The 20,176-nt window shown below is 39.1% G+C and overlaps 1 protein-coding gene across 2 annotated transcripts in view; it reads right to left on the reverse strand.

Annotated features, from left to right (window-relative positions):
- Positions 1-717: 717 nt before the first annotated feature.
- Positions 718-20,176, reverse strand: part of DCAF5 (DDB1 and CUL4 associated factor 5) — a 70,882-nt gene continuing 51,423 nt past the window's right edge. For both annotated transcript variants that reach the window (XM_039552700.1, XM_039552701.1), the window contains exons 8-9: positions 9,192-9,319; positions 718-2,775 (exon numbers count right to left, since the gene is read on the reverse strand). In XM_039552700.1, coding sequence (XP_039408634.1) covers positions 970-2,775; positions 9,192-9,319 — 1,934 coding nt within the window. In that variant the 3' untranslated portion in view covers positions 718-969. The remainder of the gene's footprint in view (positions 2,776-9,191; positions 9,320-20,176) is intronic.

Here is a 20,176-nt window from a genome sequence, read left to right on the forward strand (position 1 = left end):
TTCCCAAAAGTAAGAACATGGGGGAAGGGTGGGCATAATCAAGATATATCTCAACACCCAGAACCATATTCTTAATAATAATAATAATAATAGTAATAATAATAAGAATGATAACAACAATAATAATAGAGGAGAAGAATGTCTATGTGCTAAGATCACAGAAAGGCATGTTTCAGTGCCTGATTTTTAAAAGCCCTTGGTTAGAATGAAGTCTACAGCATAATACCTGCCTCTTGCCAACAACCATACTTCTATATAGTGATGGCACTGTATTATTCAGCTCTTTTCTTTAAAAAAGCCCACAAAATTGCATGTCACCATGGGAACAGTCTAAAGTTGATTTTGGAAAGAGGCTCATTTCCTATAGCTTTTCTGTTGGCATAAAAATAATGTCACTGAACTGTATCAGAAGTAAGTGCTTTATGAAGTATTATCTCTAAAGATACCAGCCAGTTCTGAAATTATCCTCCCTAATGGTTGCATTTCTTTACTTTCTGAAGCAGAATAAAGGGCTCAGAAAGACTTCTTCCCTGTTTTCCTCAACAAGAAACACACCCTAATTGTGTGATCTACCAGCAGTGTGATCTAATTCCACTGTTTTTCAGCCTGCAATATGTGGTGTCAGTATAGAAAACTTCCTCCTTGGAAGAACAATTAAACTTTAAAGAAGTCATCCTGGTTGGCTGGCTGAACAAATGACACATGTTCACACAAGAATTATTCAGTCAACCATCTTAATAAGGATTTACTTTAAACAGAACCTTGTATGGGTACACTAGACTCAGTCTCATTAAGGAGCAAGTTGGATTTTTATACAGCATGAACCACTGGCAATCTAAAACAGACCCACTGAAGAACGGAATGGAGAATCAAACGCAATGTTTCAGACCCAAGCTCTATGTGCCTTTAATACTTTCTTTTTCCTTTTCTTTTTGAGAGAGTGCACACTACGACAGACATTTGCATTTATCATGTTTTCAACTTCTTTTCTAAGGATGAACTCTCTGAATCTGCATCTTCCAACTCCGCTCTGTGTCTTTTCAGTCCTCCAAAAGATTGAGTGCTCTCACTGCCTGCAGGATGCAGGTCAGCAGTATCCTCTCTTGTGCTCACATTGTAGCTGTTGGAGTCCATTTCAGACAGGCAGCAGTCTTTGTGCAAGGTCACACCCACCTGTACAAGGTTGCCATTATCAGCATTTGAGTGCACTTGTAGTCCTTGCGTCACAGTCTCCTGCTCTCCAAAACTCTGTCCATTGTTGAAGCATGAAGGGTGAAGATGCAAGTGGCCATTATTGTGGTTAATGCAGGAGGGGTCGAGGCTCCTCTCCTCACTGCCATCAGTCTGGTTTCTGGAGCAGTGACCTGACATACTACAGATGGCAACAGCGGAGAATGGAGGGACCAGTGAATGATGGCTTGGTGCTGGTTGACAGTTCTGACTATTTTTCTGTTCCACAAATCCTGCGGTCTGAATGCAAGGTTCTTCGGTACAGCTATTTAGCCCTTTGCAGATAGCTTTTCCATTGAGCTTTTTAGTCTCAAAAGAATGCTCTACACCTCCACCACTTGTGTCTTCAGATGTGTTTTCTTGACCCTCCATCCGCCGCTGATTGTCACGTTCATAAGCTTGACCATTACTAGAATTTTCTATCCCACCACATTCTTTTAAAGTTTCTCTGTTGTGGCTCTCAGCAGAAGGAGCTGAGGAACCCTGAGGAACTACTGGACTTAAGTTCCTAGCATCTTCCTTAGTTAGCGAGCGTGCTGCATTGTGCCTTCCACTGGTTCCTGGTTTCCCTTCATCATTTTCTCCATCTCCTCTGGAGGATTCACCATCTTTACTAGCTGAATATGATATGTAAGAATAATGGAGCCATTTGTAAGCTTTATAAATCTTTCTCTCCACTGATTCACTGTCTGAGCAAGGGGACGTCCTTTCTTTAAGAACTTTGTTGGCCGAACTCCTTTCTGGTGAAGAAGCTGGAGAAGAAGAAAGATCGTCTACTTTGATCTGGGGGTAATCATATATGTCCTCACCTATATAAGGGGTTACATTCTCCGTGTTAGTGCTAGTCCTTTCCTCCTTTTGCACCTTCTGTCGGCGCCTCAGCGCATTGCGTTGCCTCATCGATGTGCGTCTTTCATTCAGTTCCTCTTCATCTTCTGTACTGCTGCTGCTGCTGGAGCTGCTGGATTCATTCTCCTCGGGACTCGGGGATGGTGGCCGTGGGAAAAGGTCGGTATCTAGTTCTGCCTCACAGGTATTGTCATCAGAGTCAGACTCATTGGAAAGGGCCAGGAGACGTTTATCCTGATACTTTCTCAGTGCAGAGAGCCTCTGCTGACGGGAAGACACATCTTCTCTGGCTGAGGGGGACGCAGTTGATCTTAAGGCCCTTAAGTTATAGGCAGTTTCATCAGACTCTTCAGCCACATGTGGTGGGGAGTGATGCAAAGAGGTGGAGGACTCTGACTCGCTGTAGGCGGAGCGTTCACTTACTCCTGCATGGAGCTGCAGGATTGTGCTCTCACTGAGGTCGCTGTCTGAATCAGAACTCCAGCCCTCAATCTCCCGGCGCACGAGAGAGTCAAAAAAGGCCATCATCCGTGGATCTTCCTGGACTGATTGGTTGGCATAATCGTGGGACAAACCACTACCACTGTTCAACACAAGACTGATGTACTCTTCATGAGTGTAGAGGCAACGTGAGTCATCCTCAATTCTACCATCCAGGTCCCCTGTGCAGTCAGGCTGCTTGTAGGGACTCCAGATCTGTAACAGAAAATAAAAGAAACCCCAAACATATGTCTTTGAATTCATAAACCATTATAAGCATTTGAAATGGAACAGTAGCTCAAATACCCAGAATAGCTGCAGGTTGCAGATTGTTTTTATTAATTTTTACCCCTCAGTATCATACTTACAAGTATTACAGAGCTGTGGGATTTTATCTTCCCCTTTACAAATGTGTTTTTCCTGCATTTACTTCTCCCATCCAGAATACAAAAGCTCTCACACTGCAAATTATCCATCATTTTGGTAATTCATTGTGTGATAATTCCTCCCAAATTGCAGGGCTCCATTTTTATGTAATCAGGGATGCTTACTCACTAACAGTAAGAATAGTTTGTTGCCTACAATACAGTCTTAGCACTAATGAAGGCACTTGTTTCCCAGGAAACCAGAGCTGCTTGTGCCAGTGGTGTAGAGTAACATTTCATCCAGCTACGTAGTCAATCCCACCTGATCAGCAGGCAGGGAGTTGAATGCATGGAGGTGAAAAGTAGAGCTGCACTACTGGCTTTAGGGAACAGTTACAAAGAAAAAAAATCTTCCAACATCCTCTGAAGACACAGCAGCAGTTTTGATGGGGAAAGTTGAAGAGTTTTGAAGTAGAAAGCTACTTTTGAAGTGTACTGATCTCACCAACAGCCACAGTCTTGCTATGCTATCCATCTGTCCTTCCCTCAATTTTCCTGGTATGGAGAGGAAAAGGGGGAAAAAAAACTCCAAAGAAGATCCACCAATATCCCTAAGAAACTGGTAATCCATAGCAAACATAATAGTTGGATGTCCTCACCCTTCTCAGATTTACTCACAGATTTGGGGGCAATGTGATTATGACGTTCTGTGAACAACCACTATCACTTTAATGGGATGAACAATGCCTTACTGTGAGCAGAGCCAGTATGTAGCTTACCTAAAATGCCTTAATGTACTGCTTTTAAAGATCTGATCTCAGCCATGCTTTGGTTTTACCAGGCTAACAAGCTCAGGGAAAAAAATTCTATGACAGGTTGGGCTTTTGGGATAGTTTTTGGACAAAAAATCTAACAATTTTCCCAACAGAAATTAATTAACTTTCGTTCCAAATAGACAAAACTGCTAACAAAAAGAGTGTTTTGCATGTATAAATGACATAATCAGCACTCATCTTACAGATGCCTAATTAACACATGCAACATAACGCAATACTACCATGACAAGCAATATAAGAAAAGCCCACAAGAATGCCACTTACTCTGTATTCACTGAGATTTTCAACAGAGTTTCACGAGAAACTTTACACCTTTAATAATGACAGCAAAATGAAATAAATTATCTTGCAACTACTTGTCCAGACCAGCTGAATTTAAGATGAACAAGTAAACTTTATTCTGAAAATCTCCCAAATTTGAAGGCTTTTACTTTTCATTCTCTGTAATTTATGGTTAACAGAGCTTCCACATATGATCTGGCTAGACAGATAAAAGAGACGCTATTCCAAAATTAAAGTGGGCTGCCTTTCTTCTGCACACAATCATCAAGCTGCCTTTCAGAGCAAAGGGAATGGAACTTTACATTGCATTACATTAGGCTGTTTCTAGGAACATCTCAACATCAAGGTGGTATTTGCTATTGGTACTTAATCGCTATTTTTATTTTTTGCAGTACTTCAGCAAATTCTCTCCCAGTGCAGTTCTTTAATATGACACTTGAAACCAGAATGAAGACGATTCTCTGTGGCTTGGTTCAAGCACTGCACTTACCAGACATGTAGCCCAAAGGACAAGCATCACGTTTGGATGAAGATAGCAAAACCCAGTCTAAGCCTACTATGTACAGAATTTCAACAACCATACTTAACCTTTTTGAACTATTCAAGAGAACAGAAAGAATCACTCTTCATCCTCAATTTCCCAGGCTTCACTTCCTAAAGACAATATAGGAAAGAGCTTTCTCTCAGTGAATCCATGAGAGAGATTGTTGATTTGTGGATACACCAAGTTTTTTAACAGAAAAAAAGAACTCTACTTGCTGAAAGACTATTCTTGGGTTGCTGCCTTCTTGATGATTTATGTAGCATGTGTTCAGTACCTTCTCTCACAACCTGTCAGATCTTTTCCCCCTTTTTCCCACTACTGAGCATTTCAGCAAGCAGATCAGATCTTTTTAAGAAGCATATCTTCTTGTAAACACTTCATACTGTGTGCTTTCACAGGCTGGCATGCCCCTTCCTCTAATTCTTAGCAGTGGTCGATTGATCACTAGGTTTTATGAAACCTTTTTTTATTTTTAAAGCAACAGAATTAGAAAATGCTTAGATCCTGTATGAACCAATATAAACGGAGGAGAGGTAGTCTGCCCCGAAGTCCCTCTGAGAAAGGTCCGTTTTCTAACGAAATTAATCTAAGAAGGTTCATAAAGTGTGCACTGAGATATTCTACATCCTTGCTGGCACTACCACATCTCTCTGCTCTTTCTGCAAGCATCAGCAAAAATAGAGCAGTGTAAAATATTGAAAAAATAGCTACAAAGAGTCCATAGTGAGGGTTTTCCATTCCATTCTGTTCACAGAGAAGAAGTAAGTAATAAAGAGAAGTCAAGGGAATTCAGGATGAATACCTGCTTGTAAAGGATCAGTTGTCTCTGGAGAACGATATCCCTGCATTTTAGATATTCTGTTATCAGGGAGTGTGAAGGCCTGCCAGAGTCACAGAAAGAAATCAGACTAAGAATCTATCCTTGGCAGACCTGGGAAGATTTTAAACTGGCATCAACTGATCCAGTGCTCTCTGTGGCATCTGAAATGGGCTTCTGTAAATGGAATGCCTTTGCCTTTTTCTCATCCTCTGACTGATGCCACGTTGAGGAATAATGTAATCAAACTGGAGAAAATAAGTTGGCAAATCAACCCACTGAAGCCAACAATTTATCAAGAAGTTCTTTCTCTGTCAGAAGATTAAGGAGATGACTATTACTCACTGATGACCTGAGTACAGATATAAAAATAGGAACAATAACAGAAAAATTGAAATATGAAACTGGTTCTCTACTTCAGTAGATATCTACTGACAGCATCTTTGAATTGTTTGTATTCCATGGTGGCAAACCCCCAAATTTTAAAACAAAAAAGTAGTTATGCCTGTAGCGTGAGAATAATTAAAACCAGCTATTTTAGATTATCTGATTAGGCAGAGGCAGATAGTCACAATGACATTAATCTGTCACCATGGCAACATGTGCAAATAGACTTTGTTATCTCTGACACACTGATGATTTTTAAACAAATGGGACCTACAACAGTTGTGCTCTGTTACACAATATTCCATTTTCAGTACAAAACAGAATTTCTTTCTGAAAGTCGTTATGCACTTCATCTATTTTATCTTTCCTGGAACTGTCTCCTAACTGCATAATTCTCCATGGTCCTCCTCTAAGTCCAACACATCAGAGGGAATGCCTCATTTATTTCTTCTGCAATGCAATCTGTTTTCCTGCCAGCACGTCCCAATGTCTTGCACACTTAACTGAGGAGAAAGTGGTATTTTTCTGTTTTGTATTGCTTTAGCTCTTGTGGTGAATGCTTGATGCAAATGATTATTTTAGTTTGCAGCTGTGCTTTTTCAGACAATTTTACTGAAGTTCAGTAAATGAAGGGCAATGAACAATTCATTTGTGTTGACATGTCCACCACACACTGTCTGGAGTAGAGACTTCTAATGTCTTCTATTAATGAGATTGTTGGGTCTTATTTTTGGTCCTAGCAGAAATCAAACCTTAACCAATGAATTACTAAATTGTATTCTTGTGGGTGCTTCACAACAAAATAAAACTAAAGCAAAAAAAACATAACCAAAACCATCAAAACCATTCTTGTGAATACTACTCTTTTCTGTGGGGCTAGGCCTGAGATTAATTTGTCTCTCATTTACAATCAGCATTAAAATAGCAAATGTGTTGGCAGAAGCTCATGGAATTATTGAATGGCTTGTCTGTACTATGGCTTGATGCTGGTGCTATCAGTTCCTCCCTTCTTGAAGTACTAAATTTAGGCCAGCTAGTCTAAAAATTAAGAGCTCAGACAAACAACTACTTGCATCCACGTTTTTAATTCATCACAAAGTCTCTACAATTGTTTCTACAGTTGCAACCAACCACAGTGAAGTTATCTTCTGTGATTTAATTCCAGAAGGGTTTTAGAAGATACTTGAAGGATAATAAAAACAAGGACACTTTTAAAGAAAGTGAATGAAGCAAATAAACAAAAAGGAACAAAATAAGAAAACATAAAAAAATTAACTACAGTTTTTATTTATGGTTCCTTCTCCTGTCATTTCAATTTCTCTGAGCAAGCACATGAAGGGTTTATATAGGGGAAAGAAAGACAGCCATGCAAAGGAAAGACTTGTGTTCCCAGCTGGTTTTAATGCAGTAAATGGCCCCTCAGAACCACTGGTGCTGTTTTTCCTGTTTTGCCCTTCTGCTAGTGGCAGTTACTAGTCTCCAACCTATCCACAGAACTAGCTGGAATGAAGAAGAAACCACCTTTGTACAGTCACCCACAAACCACTGTGCACTAAAACAGTTCCTTTAGAGAGCGAAGTCAGGCAGCTCAGACAAGACACAAGCATTGAAACAACCCAATCCCCAAACAAGGCACATTACAAGCTGAGACAAAAGGACATACAACAAAAGGGTGAGAAGTTCTGGCTCGCTAATAAACTTAATACATTAAACACCTTTCCCTTAATTTGTTTCTAGCTTGCAATGTTTGGGGAATTCAGTTCCTTCAAAGCAGCTGCACAAGTTCCACTGCACACACTGTGACACAACAGGCATTCTCTTCTAAGGAAGCGCTCAAGCAGAGGTGTCTTTCAAAGAGTTACACAACCTGTGACTGCAGCCATAATCAAACTAACCTTTTAATCACTAGGCAAAAAAAATGCCCTGCCAAAACCCTAGCAGAAGTACACAAAAGCAACACAGGGGATGTTTATACCAATGCTAATCCAACAGTCTAAGCACACTCATGCAAGAAGGATTCATAGGGTGAAGGGTCAGCAGATCTAGAATCCAAAAGGGAAAATTCAGGTTGCATGAATCAAGTTCTCAAAGCAAAAAAAATATGCCTCTGGCAAAACTGTTGTTAAACAGTGACAGTTTGACTGCTTGGAAATTGAAAAATCAGTGAGCTGCTAAGACTGTTCAATGCACTTTTGTTCAAAGCCTGTATTTACTGTATTTGTGATCAAACCTGTCAGGCAGGCACAGATGAAGAAAGAAGAACTAAAGTACAAGGGAAGACAGAAGAGAAGGAAAGCTGAACTACAGTCAGAACCCAAATGATAGTGGCTGTAATGCAAGCAATGCAGTGGGATATTGAGCCATGGTCCCAGGATTTTGGGGCAGTTCTGGTCCATAAGTTGCACATCACTAAAACATTCCTTTGCAGGACAAGTTCATGCTGTCAACTTGTAGCTGACAAAAGCATTTACTAATATTCTAACAACATTATTTATAGCCACATGCAGGTAAGACTTTCATGAAGTCATTCAACAAATAGTTAGGATCAGCAGCAGTTCTTATTATCCTACTTCAAAATTAAATGATTATGGCTTTTTTCATCCTGTTGGTAGACCTAAATTATAGCAAAATATCTATGGCAGCAGAATGCAAATCACATTAGTGTAGCATACTTCTCTGCCTTCCCAACCCTCATATAACAAAATTGGTTTTGCCTTGCTCCCACAATATTGACTGTCTTTCCTTAAGGAAAGAAAATTTCAGAATCTAACAAAGTTTCTCATCTCTTCCATTTCCACCGAAAAAGGTAAAAAACTTCCTAAAAATACTGAACATTGTTAAAGGATTCAGAAAAGACATATTGTGCAAGTTATTAAGAGTCTTTCCTCTGGAAGCCACAGAAAAGGTATGTTGAATTGATTCAATGCACAAATATGTACAAAAATTATAGGAGGGCTTCTGAGGTGTTGTTTGGGCCAAATTCAGCCAGGTCAGTCTAGGTTAAGGTTCAACAATACTCTTTGGAGATACTTTTATTAAAGTATCAGAAGTTGCAGGAGATCACATTACAACTGTGACCAAACTCACCCAAGAGGGACTGTTTGCATGATACTTCAGCTATGCATGGAATTAAACTGGAGAAAAATTCCTTTTTCAAGGTACAAATGTAGAAAATTCTGATCTTATCCCTTATCTCTGAAACCTTTGAAATTGAAATGAAGTTTAAAGTTGAAATGACCGATTAAAAGTCTGGATCCATTTAGCCAGCAAACAAGACATAACATTTTATAAAACAATAAGAGGAGAAGAGAGGATGGGTGTGGAATAGAATGATGCTGAGCAAAACAAAGCATTTCTTCCTGAAACATTGAAAGAACACATTTTCTGATAACTAATCTTACCTTTATTATCTTTTCAACGCCAGAAGAACAGATCATGTAAGTGTGAGGATTAAACCGCACTTGGTTTACAATTGACCGATGACCTTTCAATACCATAAAAGCACCATTGACGACCCTGCCAATGCCACCTAGGGGAAGACAAGCACACATGGACATGAATAATTAAATCTTCATATTACTTTCGGTCACAGTCATTTAAAGTCCTATTATATTTGACAATGTGCTTCAGCTTTATTTTGCAATATTTTAAGGCCTGTATTGGCTGCAGAATTCCGATTTTATGAGCAATGCCCTATGAGAAGCTGCAAGTTTGATGAAAAGCATCCTTCCTGCATATTAGGACTTAGAGGCTTGCTTTGATTCATCTGAACAAACAATGAAGGTTTTTGACCTAATATGACAAATATGTGAATGAGAACAACATACATAATGAAATCACCAGTGAAACCACAGTACCTAAGGCATGACACAGACAGTTTGTAAATCTGAAGCAGAGACAAATAAAGAGGTTGACTTTTTAAAGCTGTACTATTTTTCAAATTTATTTTTTAAATCAGTAGTTTATTACTCTCACAGTTGACTCTAGTCTGATGAATAGAAAGGACCCGAAATAACACATCTGAGCAGTGGGTTATATCATTCTTTGTCACAAGGCAGTGAATTAGCCAAAGTGGAATGCTTTTGTGCTAGTGGTAAAACCCAAAACAGAAGCAAATTAACTTTTCTGCTTGGTCATTGACTCTTACTAGGTCTATACACCAAAGCAAGAAACTGTCACGCAGTATTTTTTTATATTCATAGAGTCACACAATTAAAAAGACAAATTTGTTAGAAAGCACATCTTTGTATCTGAATAAACAATTGTCCATCAACATGCTATGACTAAACATTTTCAGTGAAAGCAAACAAAACTTAAAAGCCGGGAAGTAAAAACTGACAATCGCTTCCAATGAAAATCAACTTGCTATTTAAAACTTCACAGGTTGTAAGTACACCTTATAGAAAGTTAAAATAATTTCATTAGCTTCTGTGCTACTTATAGTCATCTTTACACGAAACAAACTTCATGTTCCTCTTGTTGAAAATGTTTGCTATCTTCCTTTGACCCCAATAGGAGCTATTTCAGCTGAAACAGTTGCTAGTTAAAGCCCTATGTTGAACAACTTGTTTTCTAAAACAGAGTCAGAGTTCTCCTGTAATGCACATTTCCTAAAGAAAAACTTGCATTACCACTGAAGACTAGCAAGATGGAAGGGTCAAGGAAAAAAAAAGAAAAAAACATTCTTATATCACCTTCCATTCGTTAGGTTACATAAATGATGAAAACAACTGCAGCTAATGATTTTGTGTACAGCCCCTCTCCTCTCAGAAAGCGTGCTATCCCTTTCACTCATTATAACTGCACTCTGAAGACCTGACTGATGTTTAACATGGAGTACAAACCATGATAAGGATTTAGAAATGAGGTGTCATCCAACTCCTAAAAATCCAGAGACAGATCTTTTACTGCTCCTGGAAAGTGTTCTGCTTTGCACAATTTTTGCACAACAAACTGCTGTCTCATGGCACTTTGGGATAGAAAAATAAAGTTCCTGAAAATGGGAAAAGTGATGGCAAATAACTCCAGGGATCAAAATGCATGGCCCTTTTAAAGACTGTTTATAGAATGAAGTCTCATTTAAAACTAAGAAAACTTGACAGGGAGACTATCACTAGCTAGTTAACTTCTACATGTGTTCACTGCACTGAAAGTGCACTGAGACTGAGTTACCTGGAGCAGTTCTCTCATTTGGGTACATTTGTATTTTCCGTAAAGATTCAGGGATACATTCTGCCTTCAGCCACTGGAGCAAGATTTCACCACTGTCAGCAAATTTGACCAGGAAGTAACTGATTGGAGAGCAAGTTCATTAAATGCCAAATTAAGCTCTTTTGATTTTCTTTTCCATTTTATGAGATTCCTCATGTCCTTTCATTCTGCTCATCCTGCTAGACACTTACGGCTGATGGCAAGTTGCCCTACTCCCACAGCATTCCTTCCAGCCAAATCAGAGCTGTCAGTCCAATTGTATCTATCAAGCCAACAGTAGATGGTTACATCAAGACACATCTTGACCTAGCAGACAAATATTCTGAGAAAAAGGGCCTCGGGAATGAAGAGATAGTTCACTTAGGAAATGTTTACAAGACTGTAAGTGATGTCTAAAACAAGTTTTAACTATCCATGGACTGTAGATGCCTGAATTCTGTACAAAACAAGAAATCTGCCCTGTAAGTCACTAACAAAAGAGTCAGAAGTTAGAGGGACAATAAGCAAAGACAGAACTATACTGGAGATGAATACAAAAGCCGTATACCAGTATCTTGGGCTTCATTTCTAAGTCAGTCATTGGCCTTTTGTGGTACTGTCAGCAGTGTGAATTAACCCATGGTTCTTTTCCTAGTAGAACAGTGAGAAGAGTAATTTAATGTCAGAAGTATCTTCTGGCATTAAACTTTTGAATGTTTATCAATACACTAAGAGCAGTGGATGAAAAGTGCTCAGCATGCCATGTCTAGAACACAGGCTGTAGTCAGATTCATCCAGTGTCTCAAGCCCAGAAAAGCCAACCATATCCTGGGCTGCATCAAAAGCAGTGTGACCAGCGAGTCAAGGGAGGTGATTCACCTCTGCCCTTCTCAGACTCCACCTGGAATATTGCATCCAGTTCTGGGGCCTCCTGCACAAGAAATACCTGGAGGTGTTGAAGTGGGTCCAGAGGAGGGCCACAAAAATAATCAGAGTGAAGGAATACCTCTCCTACAAGAACAGCTGAGAGAGTTGGGGTTATTCAGCTGGGACAAAAGAAGGCTCCAGGGAGAACTTATTGCAGCCTTTCAATAAAGGGGCCTTATAAGAAGGACAGATGATTTTTACCAAGGCCTGCGGTGACAGAAGAAGGGGCAACAATTTTAAGCTGAAAGAGTGTAGGGTTATATTGGATATAAGGAAGGCTTTTTTTCAAATGAGAGTAATGAGATGCTGGAACAGGTTGCTGAGAGAAGTTGTGGTTGCCCCATCCCTGGAAGTATTCAAGGCTGGGTTGGATGGGGCTTTCAGCAAGCTGATCTCATGGAAGGTGTCCCTGCCTTTGGAAGAGGGGTTGGAACTGTATTTAAAAGTCCCTTCCAACCCAACCCATTCTATGATTCTATGATTTTATAATTCTGTGAAGGAACTCCAAAGGTTTCTGATTTAATATTGAAGTTCCCTGAACTCCTTTTAAGCAGCTAACAGTAAATTCAGAGGAAGTATAGTAATAGAACATACTTCGCTTCTCTTAAAATGAAGGTGAACTTCCCTACAAGGCTCCTTAAAAGAACTGCCCAATTACATGAAATTGCCACAGGAGAAGTACAAATCTTAGCAGTCAGATTTTACCAATGGTATGGGAGGTTTTAATAATTTAAAGCAAGAAGTGATAATCTGTGTCAAATATAACAGACTGTCCCAGAACCCCATTTTTGGGCAACTCCTTGCTTGATGCAGTTTTAGTCTGCCAACTCCTATATGTTTAAGTGACACCTCTAAGTAAGCTCTTACTGGAAACCCTTCTACATCCTTATTTTGAAAGCAGTCCCTCTATTTTATGGTAGCCCACCACAGCTGTCATCATATTATATTAGTATCTGCATGGCAGAAATCTGCCTGTGTCCAAACTTGTCTGGAATCCCCCTGGTCTCTCAGCAGAGGCTTAGCTGCAGCTCTACAGCCTTTAGCCGTCTCAGACTGTGAGGTAAGTTTGCTTATGTCTGCTGGCAAAAAAAAAGGTGCATCTGTACCTTAAGTGGAGACTAGCCATAAACTGCTCAAATTCCTGATGCTATCTTCCTTTTTTCCATGTAATAAATTCCATTTCTTTTTGCTGCCTTCCCTTGAAATGGTATTTTTATTTGTATTATTTCAGCAGAATTGACGTCTGCTCTCCTAAAACCACTCAAATTTTGCTTTTGCGGTTTGGGGTTTTTTAGGGGAAGGGGGTGTTACTTGTTTGCTTTTAAATTTAGTGGCATGAATGGGTACTGCAACTCTCTTAGCACGGCAGCTTTTATATCCTTAGCTAGCTCCCACAAGTCTAAGCAGTGCTCATGCAGAGGCCATTAGTTTACATATCTGTTATTAATAATATATAAAAAAATAAATTTTCAAGTCTTCAGAGGCTGACTTATGCCTATTTTAGTAGGTTTATCATTTTATAACCTCTAAGTACTGGAGGGAAGAGATGGATATCTAGCTGGTTTTGCAATACTACCCAAAAATTGCCATGTTTAGAGACAGTCCTGAGTAGTGGTTTAGTGTTCTAGCTGTGCTTCAATGGGTTTTTTTGGTCTGCTTTTATTTGATACTCAAAGTGAAATGTCAAGAAAATCACTCTTAATTTGTACCCTGCAAATAAGTGTTCCAAAGAAGAGCAGTATAAAATCTCCAAAAATCCTCTAAGTAATACCCTACTATGATATTTGACCATCTGAAAGAAATAAAAGGCTGAATCTAATGTGCACATTTTAACACAGATTTCCCATTTATGTTTGACAAGAATACCTTGGCAACACAAGCCCTCTTTACAGGCTCCTGTACAGAGGAAGGAATAATACAATGTTTTGAAGTAGTTGATGTCTACTAAGTTGCCAAAGTGATTTCTTCTTGGTTTGCTTTATTAATTTGTGTTTCAAATGTTAGGCTAATGAACTACTTCTTAATTATGTGGTTTTGTAAATATTTATGTGAATGATCTGACATATTGCAAACAAGCTGAATGGTACATCCCGATACATTTAAAAAACTCTAGTAAATTGTAACAAAGGAGAGTGATTTAGACATCAATCTGACTTCCCCTGCATGAGTTCTACAGCAAGAAGCAACGTTTAGACAAACCCAGAATGAATTATTTGAAGGATAAAGAAAAAGCAAAAGTGATAGATTACTGGGAAAAGTGCTCTAGTGCAGAAATCCTGTAAGAATGTAGAACAGTGTCCATACTAATGGAAGCTGAATTGTTCCAAACATTAAAAAAACCCATCAAAATGCCAGAGAACTTGTTGGGATAAGGAACTATCCTCCACTGGCTCTGTAACAGAGGAATTAAATGACCTCATTAAGAAGTCTTTTCTATCTAGGACACTGGAAAAGAAATCCCACTGTTTGTTCATATAAGGTAGAAAGACGTTCCACAGACTAAAGCATAACTTCATACAAGCCTTGTGAATTACTCAAAGTGCTGAAAACTCCTGAGAAGAACCAGATATTTGCAGCTGCTGCCAGTGTGCCATAGCATACCATTCCACTGCAGTATTTGGCACTACAGTAGTAGCTCATTTAAAATTAATTTAGTTTTCATTAATAATAACCCAGGGCACATTTAGACTGTAGGCCACTACTTTGCATTTGAATCCTATGAGATCATGATGTGCTAACAAAGAGATATACCATTGTTTGGAAAGCAAATGCACAGTACAATACAAGCAAATATGCATAGCATATAGGGCCTCTGCCTTCAGTGCAGCATATTATGTTTAGACACCTTAAAGGTCTCTCTTTGGTCACTCACACACCTGTATTTGTTTCATACAATGAATGCCAGTAGATGGCTTTGCTACTCAGAGACACACCTGCAGAGAAGCTAGATTTAAACACAAGCACTTTTGCCCTGAGAGCACAGGGTCCTGCAGCGTACCTTCTTCTGGGATCAGGAATCTGACTCCAGCTCAGGCAGCAGCCAGACTTACTAAAGGTTTCTCAGCAGCACAAGCAAAACTGACTTAGGTCACATCAAATATGGGGTGAGAATAGGAAGGGGTGGCCAAGATCTTTTCTCCTCCTAGCATGGTAAAAGGAGACATTGGAAGCACCAAGTGTCCCCCCATAAGAAAGCAGCTCCAACTCCATTTGCAGACTGCTTCCTTTGACACCTTTGAATACCCCCTCCAGTTTCCAGGCGAGGTGAAAGGATCAGCAGGGCCTTGCAGAGCTTGAGTGAAAGCACAGGGGGCAGTCAACTAAGGTAGAAGCCTCTGCCTCAGACAACATGCTCTTCCAGACAATCAACTCCTTTGCCTGGCCTATACCTAGAACCAGCCCCATAGTGGTCTTGTACCTCTGGAGAGGTTCCAAAAGCCACAGAGAAAAGTAATATTTTAAACATTTAAACACTATGCAGAAAGCCATAGTAGTAGTGGCTATTTTTGGATGTAAATTTTCTCCCTTGTTTTGTTGCTTCTAAATATCTGCCATACACCTTCTCTATACCAGCCCTACCACTGTTGTTATCACCAGTATAGCTGAACAACAATATGACAGCTAAGACAAAATTACTATAGAAATAAACTTTGGCACACCCTTTCCACTCTGTTCCCCATCCTGGTCTGAGAGACACTGCTTTTTTTCGTGTGCTTAATTGCATAAGTTGCAATGGGTTTCACAGTGTTATTGGAACCATGCAAATTACCAACAACAACTATGCTTTTGGAACATAACAGATATAAAGTAAGTGAAATTATCTCACAACCGATAGCTGTTTGCTTGGGGATTTTTGTTTGCTTTTTTGTGGTTGGTTTTGGTTTTTTTTAATGGAAGTGTGAAAACTGCTTGGCTGTGCATTTCTTTTGCACTGGTGGCTGCAAACATTTTCAATACAACAGAGAGAAAGGAGCTTTGGTACAATTAGATGGCCAGTTGCTAGGGACTAAAGCTCCTCCTGCCTGTCCCAGAGCTCAGTGTTATCTTCAGCTCTCTGTTCCTGAATTAGATATTAAATATACCAAGGCTGGTGAGAGAAACACTCGTGGATGCTGAATCTTTTTCCTCTTGTCTACAGCACTGCAAAGCACCCAACACTGCCTTGTTTTCTGATAGATGCCATTTGGCCAGTACATTCCACAGGTCCATGGCATCATTGCAATCCATGTGACATGGAAACCAGCCCCAATTCCACCGAATACAAGAACATTTTCTACTGGGCCCAAGCACATACTTGCTGTGTTAATCAAACAACTGTTCCATAGCACACTATGGTCAACACTGCCTCACCTGAAGGAAGAGACTAACTGCAGTCGTAAAAGTGAAACAGTTTAGATCCCAAGACCACACCTCAGAAAAATAAATTTTTAAGAAAAATACAAACCTTCCAGAGCATGCTCCCCATTGGGTCAGATGGCTTTCCCGTGCCCCAACCCAACTTGTATGCATATATGCATATGTATGCATATATAAAATACCTCAAAAATAGCTAAAGACATTAAGAAACCTTAATAATTTTTTATTCATCTTCATTTATCAGCCTAGAACTTTGAGAACTTAACCTACAAGCTGTCTCTAATGAGATAGCCTTGTTCAAGTATTGTGAAAAGATCTGTTGCTGAATTCTTCAAGTCTTGAAGAAGTGTTGGCATTTACAAAGACCAAGGAGGAGGAAAAAGGAAGATAAATTGCATCAGTTCTGCTGGAAATTTGTGCAATTAGTTTAGTAACTGAACCACAATGATGGGCCCTTTCTTGCTTCCAGTTACAGTCAAAGACAGAATTAAAATAAGTTCTGAAATGCAGTTTGCTGTTCTGATTTAGTAAAGTTTTCCAGAACTTGGTGACAGCCTGCTCACATGAACTGAAGGATCCCCAACTGTCTTCTCAATCACAAATAAATACAGCAGCTTTAAGCAATATTTCAAAAACAAGAGTTGCATAGATGATTCAGAGTAGTGAGCGAGGAACGTAAATTACATTTTGAAAACTTTTGGTCTACTAAACCCTCTATTGCTCCACAAGAAATGTCAAGGTTTTTTTTACCAGCTAATAGACCATGTTTATTGGTGCTAGGTTTAATAATGTCTAAAGTGCTTATACGTTAACAGGCTTGCTGGGCAAGTCATGTAGGACTGATGTCTCTTCTCACTTCCAGCTTGCCTTGGAGTCAAGTAAAAGCTGTGGAAACTCAGGACTGCTTTTCTTCTGCCAAACTTATGTATTAACTTTGCTAGAAGCTGCTTCTGAAGAAAACTGTGATACTTTCATGGATTACTTTAAAAGAGAAACTGGCCAACAAATTCATGAAACATTAGGCAATTACTTCTGAAGCACAGTGGAAAGCTGGATAATACTTGGATGGAGAAGAAAGTGGAAAAATGAGCAAACTATTCCATCTTTAAGAAACCACAAAAGGTGGTAAAAAAGCAACCAACCTTCTGGCATAGGAAATCCCAACCCATTCAGAATAATCTAAGACTACAGAGGGAGACAGTCAGTAAAACTCATCAACAGAATAGCTTCCTAAGCAATTTAGGAAATACCTTTTTTCACACACCTCCCTGCCCCAAAGGGGGCAAAAATCCTGCCTAATTATTGGACCAAACAAAGCTGCTTGCAGTTTCCAGCTGATTATGGGAATGATTTTATGCAGCTCACTGGAAGGACACGTCTAAACTATGACTGTTTGAAAAAAAAACCCAGTAGAATTTGTTCTATTCTCCTGGCAAAATACCAGTACAGGCAACTACATTTCTCCAACTTGAAATATGTTTGCAATTGTCTGACTGGTGTGTTCCTTCACACTCTTCTTCATCTTTTTTGTTCACTAATGTTGCTAACCAGTAGTTGGTGCACCTATACTGAAACAAAATAATTTCAGAACTGTCGTTAAGGATGAAGCTGTTCAAAAAGATATAAGCTTGCAAAAATTTTCCCTATTTTCAAATAACTGATACAATTTAAGGGAGCTGTATCAAAAATATTTATAGCAACACAATGTCTGAGTTCAACCGGAAGGCAGAAATCAGTTAGAGAGATATGTTTATTTAAAATACCAACCAACGGCACAGGACATTACATCATCCTGTCTAGTTTGTACACTATTTTAAGTGAAAGACCACATTCCACTCTCTCAGATCACGAATGCAAAGGCACTCCTATTTTAGCTAAAACATAAGAACAAGGAGTTTTCCACTGAAGCAAAAGTTTTCCAAAGTCTCTACAATCCTATGGCAAGACTATTTCTCCAAGAAGGAAGCACAGCAACATCTCTCTCTGACAATTATTCTGAACAGCCGGATGAGATTTAACAAAGAACATTTCATCACATTCAAAACAGGCACAACCCTTCAAGAAGAGATGAATGAAGAAAAGAAAAGCTTCAATAAGCCTCTCACAGGTGATCTGGATGCCCAATTAGTTATTTGCCACAGAAGTGGATCTTTAGGTCTAACAAAACAAAGCTTGTGAATTTTGGTAAAATATTTCAAAAAGAGAACTCCTCAAGTTACAAGACATTAAGACATACACGTTCCTACTCCTGGATCTTCTGATTCGTTAAGCAACCACTGAAGGCAATTGATATTAAGTAATTAATTTTGTAACTGAAATGTTGCAAGTGTACTGACACCCTTCCTGAAGTTACAAGAACCAGAGACAAGAAACCTGACCAAAACAGATATGACAATTTTTTGTGGTAAATCACAAATTAAATTGTAAATTTGTTTGATTAAATTGTATCATCTAGTTGTATATAGCAACTTTTTTGCAAGCATGTGTCTTTTACAGAGGGGCATCCCTAACAACTACTCTGAAGTAGATTATTTTGCTTACAGGTGCAACAAGTGCTAGCTATGACTCCTTGTGCAAAAGTCCTAGATAAAAGTTTGTCACATGCAGCTGTCTGGGAAAAAAGTTTACAAGAGCATTACAGCCATATAAACACAAAATCTCAAATCAGAATTTACAAAGGAAGTCAGGATAGTATAGTGATACATGCAAAAAACATAATTCTACAATCCACACAGTAAAACTTGAACATAAATAACTAATTTTAATGTATGTAATCTTTCTTTTAGCTAAGAGGTACAATCTGTAAGTAGTAGTAAACCAGTGTCAAATGTAAAAGAAAATCACACAAATAAAAAGAAAAGCAGGGAGATATCTCGATAAACTCTATACAAAGATAGAAGGCCAAGTTACTGGTATTTAGCAGGACCATCTTCAGGACTTGTGGACTACAACATGAAATGCTGGTTAACTAAGCAAAACCCCCAATATTAGGACGTAATTTTCCTCAAAACCCTGCCATTAACCAAAGGCTATTCATCCTCTCAGCTGTGGATTATATAGCTGTTATTAACAACCTTTGAAAATGAAACAAAATATTTTCATTTTACCTCTAACAGAGCTTGTAATTTTTTCTCACTATTGCTAAAGCATCTGAGACCACAGGATAGCCCTCAGTTGTACTTAATATCACTAAGATGTACAGTTTAAAGAGCCAGAGCCACTAAAAATGAAAACACTAGTACAGTTTTGAAAGTCTTGACTCTGTCAACTAAAATTTAACGCCCTTCTAGAAGTGCAGTCATTTCTTTCCACAGAACAGAGATGCTGACATTGTATGGCTTAGAGTGTAATTGTGCCAAACCCTACACCCTACTAGACCACATCAAATTAGACACTGACCAACAGTGGCATTCCCAATACTGCTGTTACATTGCCCCCACACTGCTGTTTTTCTTTCACATCCCTCTCCTGTACTTTCATACAGAGCTGTGCTACTGCTATTTGCTTACCATGTCTGCCCCAGCATGGGAATGGCTCAGAAATTAGTCAAAAGTGGCCATTTCCACCAGCTGATAGTGCTCCTCCACCCAGAAAGTAAAAAAGCAGAACTCCTCTGCACTGGAAATCAGTGGGAGGATTTTGGTGTTAGAGGAAGGAGACGGGAAAAGAGGTCAATGCACTGGAGCTGTAAGGAGCACCCTGTGAACACAGCACCATTTTATGCTGCAAGCTTTATTATGGAAGGAAGGGAAAAAAATAGAAAATCATTATGATAAAACATTCAAATGGCATTGCCCACTGTTATCCAGACACTGGATCAAGCATTTGTAAACTCTCCCTATCCAGCTTTCCTCTAGATTCACAGTGTGAGTGAGAAGAGCAATTTTTTTGAAATACCAATCTAGTATTTGTC

This window comes from Corvus cornix, chromosome 5 (genome assembly GCF_000738735.6).
Source record: "Corvus cornix cornix isolate S_Up_H32 chromosome 5, ASM73873v5, whole genome shotgun sequence".
In the NCBI taxonomy this organism is placed as follows: Eukaryota; Metazoa; Chordata; class Aves; order Passeriformes; family Corvidae; genus Corvus; species Corvus cornix.